This window comes from Momordica charantia, assembly GCF_013281855.1.
Source record: "Momordica charantia cultivar OHB3-1 chromosome 2 unlocalized genomic scaffold, Mcharantia_2.0 BLBB01000002.1, whole genome shotgun sequence".
Taxonomy (NCBI): Eukaryota; Viridiplantae; Streptophyta; class Magnoliopsida; order Cucurbitales; family Cucurbitaceae; genus Momordica; species Momordica charantia.
This window is the reverse complement of record NW_028275160.1, coordinates 6578590-6589247: the sequence shown is the minus strand read 5'-3', so window position 1 is coordinate 6589247 and position 10658 is coordinate 6578590. Positions and strand designations below refer to the sequence as shown.

Below are 10658 nucleotides of genomic sequence, written 5' to 3'. Positions count from 1 at the left end.
TTACTTTGGTTTATTTTTGTTATTGTACTTCAAAACATATATTTTATTTTTATATATATATATATTTTTTTCACCTTAGTCCTCATAAACGTTTGCTTTTCATTATACTTTAAAAAAAAGTGGTCATTTTTTATACCTTCGTTTTCATTTTATATCACTTATTTCAATAACAATTTTAACCTGATATTTCACTCAAAAAAATTATTAAAATTAATCATAAATTATTAAAACATTTCAATTATATATAAAATTTATAACTATAAATCAAAATCGTCATCTATTACAATCAAAATAGACGTTTTAAAAATAAGTACAAACAAATATAAGAATCAAAATAAAATATATGAGAAAAAATAATATTTAAATATTTTAGTTATGGATCCTATAAGCCAGAGTTTTAGACGTATTAATGAAGCAATTGTACATGGCATGGCATGGCATGGCATGTGGTAACAAAATGAAAGGACTTCTTGGGCTTGCGACCATATTCGTTTACAAGTTTGATTAGACGTTAGAAAAAAGCGTTTATTTCATTTATGCAAAAAAAAAAAAAAAGTTTCTTCGCCCCCTTTTTTGTGTTTTTTTTTTTTTTTTGTTATCATCTTTTAGTAATGGCAGTTGCAAGGAGAAAACTGAAGAATTGACGCACCAAAATCCACACTCTCCTACCCCACGCGGACCGAGGGACTCTGGAACACAGCTTCAGATCTGAGAGAGAACAGATCTCTAGCCTCCGGCGCCGGTTTCTGTTTCCGTTTCGTTTCCGGGGAGAAACAATCAATCATGGACGAGTTCTTAGACAATATACCGCCCATGGATCTGATGCGTTCCGAGAAGATGACGTTTGTCCAGCTTATAATCCCGGTCGAGTCCGCTCATCGAGCCGTATCGTACCTTGGCGAACTTGGCATCCTTCAATTTAGAGATGTATGTTTCCAATTCATCATGTCATACTGTTTAATTCGGTAAATTATGTCGTTTCTTTTGATATAAAATTCACGGAGGAGATTGGTGCTGTGTTTTCGTTCACCTATCTTACTGCAATTCTTGAAAATTTACCGCGTATGTTAGGATTGAGGCGTTTTTTTTAGCGTTTTCGCGGGGAAATGACCGGTTTGCTGTTGAATTCTCACTTCTTGCTCGTCTCCTCTGCCTTTCCTTCTCAAGGAATAGAGTACTATTCAAATTAGCTCGATTGGCGGTTACTGGAATTTTAGATGATTGTGGAACTTTAAATTTAGTTAATAGGTTTGCTTGGTTTCTCAAGAGTTGGTGCAAATCCAGTCAACGTGCGAGAGTATGTTCAATGCAATTTATGTATAGGTTCTATGATCTCTTAATTGCACTAAAAATCATCAGTTGGATTTATGCATTGACGGTGCGGAATATATAATGTGAAATGGAGAGGTTATATGACTAATTTAGAATCTAATGCGGATCAAGCGTTGGGAGCTGTATCATACTTGTTAAAAGCTGTTTATGAATTATTCAAATTGTAGTAGCTGTATAGTTACTGTTTAATTAACATGTTTCAGAAGTAACTCGATTTGCTCATCTCTTAACAGACATGAGTGTGTTGGGGATCATACTCTATTATTCTTGTTGTTGTTAGTCGGTTAATTTTTCATGTCACATTTTTCTTTTTCTTATTGGCAGTTAAACGTGGACAAAAGTCCTTTCCAGAGAACCTTTGTTAACCAGGTAACTCTACTTTGTGAAGATCAACTTATGTGACCTGAACGATTTCTATCATTCATAACTGATTGTTGGCAGATTTGATAGGTTTTCTGCAACCTGCACATGATTTATTTCCAGTTAATTGAAATTCAAACTTCTAGTCAATGGTTTAATAATATATAATTAGTTTAGGTGCCACTTGAGCTATTTTAACTCATTGATTTTGAACTTTCTTTTCTATGTTCAACATTTCTACGCGTGATTGCATAGCAAATATTCATAAATATTAGTTGTTTTATTGTTTGAGAGATTTTCACAGGTAAAGCGATGTGCAGAGATGTCTAGGAAGTTGAGATTTTTCAAAGATCAAATTAGTAAAGCTGGTGTACTGACATCTACGCGACCAATTCTTCAAGAACATATCGAGCTAGAGGATTTAGAGGTAGATTTCAAGCACCCCATTTTTCTGCCTCTTCCTTTTAATGCCTTATTAGTTGGAGGTTATGTAAAATGCTCATAGGCATCTACTGCTTGAGAATTTCATGATTGCAATGCTGGTTTGGCATGAAAATATTGTCAGAGGACTAAAAATTCTATGGATATTTGAGCTCCTTTTGCAAGATCAATTTTATGAAAAATGATCTATAATGTTGGGGTTTTTGTTGATGAGGCCTTTTCCTTGCCTCCTGATGTTGTGAACCCTTCTGTATTCTTTCATTCTTCTTCATGAAAGGCCTGTTTCTTATACCCCCACCCACCAGGAAAAAAAAGGAAAAGAAAAAGAAAAAGAGCTCCAATTTTGTTCTGTTTCCAATAATACTTTGTTTGAAAAGATTGTATCTCATTTGAACGTATTGCCTTACTTAGAGAAACGTATGGATATAAATTGTATTTCTTTAACATTTACTACGTCTACAACTTTATATAACAATAAATTATTTCACATTATATATATATATATGTATATATTTTTTTTAATGAGAAACACCATATAATACATTAACTAATTAGTAGTCAGGTTGAAAGTATGTCATATCAAACATCTCTCTTGCAATAAGAAGGAAATAAGCAGTACATAATCTTCTAACAGTTATCAAACTCAAACTGTTCAGGAATTAAAACAAAATTATATAATTCTTTTAATGATTTATGTATCTACGAATCTTATCATAGTTTAACGATTAGTTTCTGACTCATCCATTAGTTATATTAATTATAATAAATATCTCAATTAAATTAGAGTGTTATTGGAATAATTGAATCAGAACTAATCTAATCTATCAATATCAATTCATTCTATAGTCATCAATTTAAGTTGATGAATTTTATTGGTTTCATTTGTCTACCCAAAAAAAAAAAAAAAAGAAAGAAAGAAAGAAAAGGAAATGGATTTTTTTTTTTAGAACTAAATGAATATGCAGAAGGAGAGTACCTCAAGATCCAGTCTTTAGTGGATTTGGTGGGAGTGGGGACGAGAGTCCAATTTATATGGTATTCAAGAATTGATGTATGAGACTCAATTGATGGTTGCACAACAAGCTAGGAATCTGGATGTCATGTACTCATATCCACAATTTCCATGTGATAAACATGCCTTAATGGTTTGGTTCAACAACAAACAACAATGCAATATTGCAAATATTTCCTGAAGGAGGAACAAAACAGTTTCTATAGCATGTCAGGACTGCTTTCTTTCAGAATTTAATGTCATTTTCTGTTTCTTTATTGTCAGATACGACTAGCTGAACATGAGCATGAGCTGATTGAAATGAACTCTAACAGTGAGAAGCTTCGACAGTCATATAATGAGCTCTTGGAATTCAAGATGGTATTGCAAAAGGTAAATTTCATGACCTCTTTTTCCTCCCCTTAATTCTTTTTCATGAAATTATGAAATTTGTATAGGTAAAATGTATAATGGTGTGACAGCCTTATAATATTTTTCTTAGAGCTTAGATTAGCAGAAACCAGTTATTGATCTTTTTCACTTTTTTTTTGGTAACTTCTTTTTTTTTCTGGCGCTTTCAGGCAAGCGTCTTTCTGGTGTCCAGTAATAGCCATTTAGTTCCAGAGGAAAGGGAGTTGAATGAAAATGTTTTCTTGAATGATAACTTCATTGAGAATTCATCATTACTTGAACAGGTAGATTTTCCTTATTATAGTCATTAGTTAATATAGTTCCTATAGAAGGCTATTTGATACCTACTTTATTTTGTAGGATATGAGACCAGGACCATCCAGCCAATCTGGTTTGAGATTTATTTGTGGAATTATTTGTAAATCCAAAGTTCTTAGATTTGAGAGGATGCTGTTTCGTGCAACCAGGGGAAATATGCTTTTCAATCAGGCACCGGGAGATGTACAGATCATGGATCCCATATCTACAGAAACGGTCTTCTCCATACTTTTGACTTTGTTTTTGGTTTTAGGATCAAGAGCTATTGAGATACTTTTTAATATGCATATGCCAATCTTCTTTGTTGTGGTTTGCGTTAATTATGAAATGATGTGCTTTGCTGAACTTTTGGTTTCCTTAAGATTTGTTCTTAACCAGGTGCCTCTTGCATAATTTATTCTTAGATGTCTTCTGTTTTGAGAATTTTTTTAAGGAACTACGGGAAAAAATTGCATACGACAAGTTCCATCAACATTGCATATGACAAGTTCCATAAACATACTTCACAAATATAACTAGTATAATACCAGTGGAAAACCATATTTTGAAATTTGTTTTTCAGTTCTCCATATGGAGAAAGTGGAACGTTTGAAGACGTATAATTTCCTATTTTCCAGTTCTTTTTATCAAATATTTTTTGAGATAAATATTTACAGTAAGTTATTGTTATTTAAATATTTGCATGTCTTCCTATCATTGCAGGTTGAGAAAACAGTATTTGTAGTGTTTTTCTCTGGGGAGCAGGCCAGAAATAAAGTTTTGAAGATCTGTGAAGCTTTCGGAGCAAATTGCTATCCTGTTCCTGAAGATATAACCAAACAGAGGCAGATAACTAGAGAAGTGAGTTGCTTTTTCAGAAGGTTGTTGAAAAGAAAATTACATAACTGATCAATATTTTGTCTTTCTTTCTTTGGAGAGAGAATATATTTTGTCAACATTTGAATGGGCAATGTACCAATGACAAGCTATTAGTCTCTACGTTAAGGAAGTAAATCTTGGCCTACTATCAATAATATTGGCTAGAAATATTTAAAACACATCAATTTATTATAACTTAACTCTGAAACTCTTTGAACTCTACAGCATCACTTTTTCACATTTATTTGATTTTCATAACAAAATATCATTGGCCCCTCAATTTGCATGCTTTTGGCTGCAGGTTTCATCTCGCCTCACTGAACTTGAAGCCACTTTAGATGCAGGAATGCATCACCGAAACGAGGCTCTTGCAACAATAGGGTTTCACCTGATAAAATGGATGAATATGGTAAGATGTATCAGAGTAACTTTTCTCTTGACTTGAAACTTCTTTAATTTTTTAAAGTGTGAATATTAACAAGCTAATCTTTCCTGGGGAAAATGAAGTTAATTTTTTACATCAGCTGTGGAGAATTTCTCATTGTTGTTATACTGATAGCCTTATTGCGCCTCCCATTTTTTCACAGGTAAGAAGGGAAAAGGCTGTATATGATACATTAAACATGTTGAACTTTGATGTCACGAAAAAATGTCTTGTTGGAGAAGGCTGGTGTCCAATCTTTGCAAAAGCCCAGGTAACTTGTTTCACTAGCACATTACAACATTATTTGTGATATTGGTTAACCTTGGTTTGTTGTTGAACATATTGTTTGCTGTCCTATTTCATGGAGCCTTTCTATAGTTAACATTATAGGATATTTGTTCCTTAATAATTTGGCAGATTCAGGAGGCATTGCAACGAGCAACATTTGATAGCAGTTCACAAGTGGGCATAATATTTCACGTGATGGATACAGTTGAATCCCCTCCTACATATTTTAGAACAAACCGTTTGACAAATGCTTTTCAGGAAATTGTTGATGCCTATGGGTGAGTTCCTTATTGAGATTTTGAAATATTAAATTGGTTTGTTTAGAAGTCATAGTAAGCTTCTTTTTTGTGTCCTGCAAGAAAACCAGAACATCTCTTTCTGCACCATATGAACCTAATAATAATAAATTCACTCCTGTGATTTAATCATGATTAAGGAGTCAAATATATCAGCGTTGACAGATATTGAGGTTTCAATCTATGAAAAAGTCAATGAAAATATCTGTCCTCAGAAATCTGGGAAAAATGACAAAGATCATGAACTTAAAAAAATCAATTATAAGTTTGCAAAACGTAGAGAAAATAGGATGGAATATTCGAAATAGAGAAAGAAAAAGCAGTTAGTGAAAAATTATGAGAGACGTGGTTTCTTGCTAAAAAAAGAAAAGAAAAAAAAAATGAAAACAGATAAGTGGTGAAAATGAAAATAGATAGTAAAAATTGAAAGAAGAGAAATGACAATTTAAAAGAGGAGTAAAAAATTGAGGGGGGGGGGGAGGGGGGATAGAGGAACATAACGAGGATTATCGTCTATATTATTAATTAATTTTATTAATTCCGATGACTATGTTGGGTCCCATGATCACACAAATTTCTTTCTCGATTGAGTTTTACTTTGATTTCCTATGCACGATAATTCTACATCAAAGAGGCTTGATGTTGAAGTAGGCAAGATCTCCTTGTAAAGTAAAAGGATGTATCTCTTACACTAGTGAACCATTACAACTGGCCTATTTTTGTCTCCAATGTTGGCTGAATTAAACTTCTGTATATTTTCCATTAGCGGACAAACATGTTGGAAAATGTCTGGAAATGTCAATGATGTCAGCACACGTTTCTTTATCCCCCTTCTACATGTCAACCTACACATTTTGATGTGTTGACTGATTGGTGAATATTAACCTATCAAGTGAAACTTCAATCCTTTATTATTTATGACACTGATGTGGGCTCTACACTATGCCTTGAAAATTAAAATACAATACTATCTAGGATGACATCTAGATAGAGGAGTTGAAGAGGTCAGGGGATTATGGAATAACCTTCTTTGGGCAGTTTGTCCATGGCACTAGGTACGGATGATGTGCTAGTGTTTCTATTGGTGCCGGGTATTAGGCTGTCGTATCATTCTCCTTTGGGTGCTTGCAGCATCTATGTGGATTGTAACCATTAAATTTGTGAAGCATATTGTTTTGGATAAATTATATTCTTTTAGTCTTCTATGCTGATGATATTTACTGTCTAAATGAAAGTAAAGTTTGTGGATGGTCTAGTAGATACATATTTTGTGTCATATTTATCATACTTCTACTAATTATAGCTTGAGTGTAACATTCTAATTTGCAATTGCAGTGTTGCTAGATATCAAGAAGCAAATCCTGCAGTTTACACTGTTATTACATTTCCATTCCTATTCGCAGTGATGTTTGGGGATTGGGGTCATGGAATATGCTTGTTGCTTGGAGCTTTATTTCTCATAGCTCGTGAAAGTAAGCTCAATAATCAGGTATAAAACATTTTTCTTCAAGATTATAATCATGCTTTGGATTTCTACGAATGGTTAGAAGAATAATATTCATTTCTTTGGTTATTCAATAACCTTTTGGGATGACAATGGTTTGAATTTAATGATTACGTAATAATTATCTGAGAGCTGTTCGACTTAATAGGTGCTTAATTTCTGAAACGTTATTAGATGGTTTCAACAATCTACCTTGTTCTGAATAAATAACAATCGTATTTGGACTACCTGTTTTGTAACTAGGTAGTCTATGTGTGGTCACATTACCTAATTTGCATATCTAATTGTTATCAGAAATTAGGAAGCTTTATGGAGATGCTATTTGGTGGGCGCTATGTACTTCTTTTGATGTCACTATTTTCAATTTATTGTGGGTTGATCTACAATGAATTCTTCTCTGTTCCGTATCATATATTCGGTGGGTCTGCTTACAAGTGTCGAGATAATTCATGCAGGTGATTCTTTGTTGCCATTTATAACTTTTTAAGGTTAAATAATCAATCTAGTTTCAGTTTTACTGCTGATCGTTAATTGTTTGTTTACAATTTGATGATTTTATTTTATTTTTGGTCATTGGCAGTGATGCTCACACTGTTGGGTTAGTTAAATACCGTGATCCTTATCCATTTGGAGTTGACCCGAGTTGGCGTGGAAGTCGTTCAGAACTTCCTTTTCTGAACTCTCTTAAAATGAAGATGTCTATCTTGTTGGGTATTGCCCAAATGAACTTAGGAATCATATTGAGTTATTTTAATGCACGTTTTACTGGAAGCTCAATTGATATCAGGTCTCTACTTTCTTCTCAGTTTATCACGTTTGTCCTTCCTTTCAAATGAACTTCTGTCACACTTTAAGTGGGGAAGCAGGCTAAAAGAAACTCTCTCTATATTATATTATCAGGCACCAGTTTGTACCACAAGTGATCTTTCTTAACAGCCTTTTTGGATATCTTTCTCTTCTCATTATCATAAAGTGGTGCACTGGATCTCAAGCAGACCTCTATCATGTGATGATTTACATGTTTTTAAGCCCATTTGAAGATCTCGGTGAGAATGAATTGTTTTGGGGCCAAAGACCTCTTCAAGTATGATGTTCTCTAACTCTGTTCTCTATTGTTGCTGACCATGTAAACTCAATGTTCTGTCTTGACATCTATAATGCTCAATATTGCAGATTCTCTTGTTGATGTTGGCTATAATTGCAGTGCCTTGGATGCTCTTTCCTAAACCTTTTATTTTGAAAAAGATTCACACAGAGGTATGCTGGATCTAACAGCTTATAATTCTCTCCCGTGGTATTATAGGCAACCTCTTTGAATTGTTTTAAAATGTTGTCTTCTGATTAGTCAAACTGGTATTTGCTTCTTTTTAAGTTGGATTTTTTGCTAGTTATGTAACTTGAGATATGTTTTGTACGAGTATGAGCTTTGGACAATTTTGATACTTCTGTCTCCCTTACCTAATAATACATTCCAGAGATTTCAAGGTCGTACTTATGGGATACTTGGAACCTCCGAGATAGATCTTGAGGCAGAACCTGATTCGGCTAGGCCACACCAAGATGACTTCAATTTTAGTGAGATATTTGTTCACCAAATGATTCACTCCATAGAATTCGTCTTGGGTGCAGTTTCAAATACAGCATCGTATCTCCGACTTTGGGCTTTAAGGTACTCTGATGATGTTGCCATTTCTTGGGAACCTCCATCCATCTCATAAATACATAAACTATAACTGTATAGCTAAGCGTCATCACAAAAAAAAAATAATAATAATAAAAAAAAAATTTAAAAACCTATATACCTGATTCTTGTAATTGTTGCTTTGTACAGCTTGGCGCACTCAGAATTGTCAACTGTTTTCTATGAGAAAGTACTCCTCCTAGCTTGGGGGTGAGTTTAAGATTTCCTTCTCTTTTGCCATTATTATACTGATTACTAACCTCTTCCAACATGCATATTAGAGGAAATACAAAGATCTTGAACTCTAAAAGACGTAGCAATATAATTATCTTCTCTTAAGCATACATACATACTGGTTTGTTAAAATTCTCTAGGAAGGGGCATAGTTAATGAAAAATGAAACAGTTTCTTCTATTTTGAGTTTAAGGACCCATTTGATAACCATTTAGTTTTTGGTTTTCAGTTCTTAAAAATTAAGCTTAAAAACTTACTAATAAAGTTGTACAGAACAAGCACAATTTTAAAAAAGTAGAAAATTAAAAACGAAATAGTTATCCAACATACCTGAATTTATTGAATGTCAGCCATCATGTACTAGTACTGATATTGTTCTGGGTATAGGTATGACAGCTTTGTCATCCGGCTGATTGGTTTAGCTGTTTTTTCCTTTGCCACTGCTTTCATACTACTTATGATGGAGACCCTTAGTGCCTTCCTTCATGCCCTGCGTCTTCATTGGGTTGAGTTTCAAAATAAGTTCTACCATGGTGATGGCCACAAGTTCAGACCTTTTTCCTTTGCCTCCATTGATGAGGATGAAGATTAAGCCACTCTCTGCAGTTCTTCGAAAAAGGCAATAGCTGGAACGAGGCCGAGCGAGTGAGGGACCTAAAGAACTAACATTTATAGAAAAAACCATTTTGTTTGGCAGAGTACTTAGTGATACTTTGATCTGACAGTACCGATCCCCGATTTTGACTTAGAAATATGAAATCCTGGCTCATTCTTTTGGATCTGCTCTCGTGAAAAAGAAAAAGGGTTCCGCTTACAACCATGGCAATCTTTCGTCGAGATATAGATATTTTCTTTCCTTTTTTTTTTTTTTTTTTTTTTTTTTTTTCCTTTCCTTTCATATTCTTATATCAAAAGTTGAGGCTTAGTTCAGATGATGTAAAGAGGAGCTGGGGATGTCTTTTATCATATTACCTTATAGTTCTTCCTGTATTTGGGTTCATGAGTAGGAATTTACATCAAAATGAACACACAAAGCTTGTGTGAATTTTTCAGGTAATTGTTAACTGCTCTCAGAGCTTTCCACAGATATACTTGTAAGAGTATAATTTCAAGTTCATTCCAATAATATGTCATTTATTTGTTAAGTATCCATTTTTTAGTATCTCAATTTCACACAAGAAACAAGGGAGTGGAGAAAATATGTATAATTGAGTTATATTCTTAAGTTGGTATTGAAACATGTGATAATAATCGATATTAGTGGATGGTCTAGAACAACAGCCTATATTTTTTTGGTACAATTCTAGAAGTGTATATATGTCACTTTATTTTGTCATCTGTCATCTGTCTTATTTTAAATGCTGGTTCTATATGAGTATCTAAATATTTAATTGAAATTTACCGACATAGGCATAGTTTATCGGTAACTAACTTGGAGGTTAAGAAAATGTAATTAAAATTTTATAAAGCTGAATCTAAATAAATAATTTAACTTACATGGTTCAAAAAAACTTGATTGA

The 10658-nt window shown here is 33.5% G+C and overlaps 1 protein-coding gene across 1 annotated transcript; it reads left to right on the top strand.

Moving 5' to 3' along the window:
• Nucleotides 1-533: 533 nt before the first annotated feature.
• On the top strand, nt 534-10283 carry VHA-A1 (vacuolar proton ATPase A1). Its single transcript, XM_022290509.2, has 18 exons — nt 534-927; nt 1657-1701; nt 1997-2119; nt 3410-3517; nt 3706-3819; nt 3896-4069; nt 4556-4693; nt 5013-5120; nt 5299-5406; nt 5553-5701; nt 7055-7208; nt 7518-7678; nt 7804-8010; nt 8124-8307; nt 8397-8480; nt 8699-8892; nt 9055-9114; nt 9526-10283. Exons 1-18 carry the CDS (start codon nt 784-786, stop codon nt 9728-9730), a joined length of 2460 nt encoding a protein of 819 aa, XP_022146201.1. The 5' UTR covers nt 534-783; the 3' UTR covers nt 9731-10283.
• Nucleotides 10284-10658: the final 375 nt, after the last annotated feature.

What these genes read in the sequence shown, in the direction of transcription:
- VHA-A1 (XM_022290509.2), top strand. Translation starts at nt 784, where the DNA reads ATGGACGAGTTCTTAGACAATATACCGCCCATGGATCTGATGCGTTCC. An exon ending in TCAAGATGGTATTGCAAAAG is followed by an intron (nt 3,518 to 3,705) that starts GTAAATTTCATG and finishes TGGCGCTTTCAG; the next exon opens with GCAAGCGTCTTTCTGGTGTC. An exon ending in TGTCGAGATAATTCATGCAG is followed by an intron (nt 7,679 to 7,803) that starts GTGATTCTTTGT and finishes GGTCATTGGCAG; the next exon opens with TGATGCTCACACTGTTGGGT.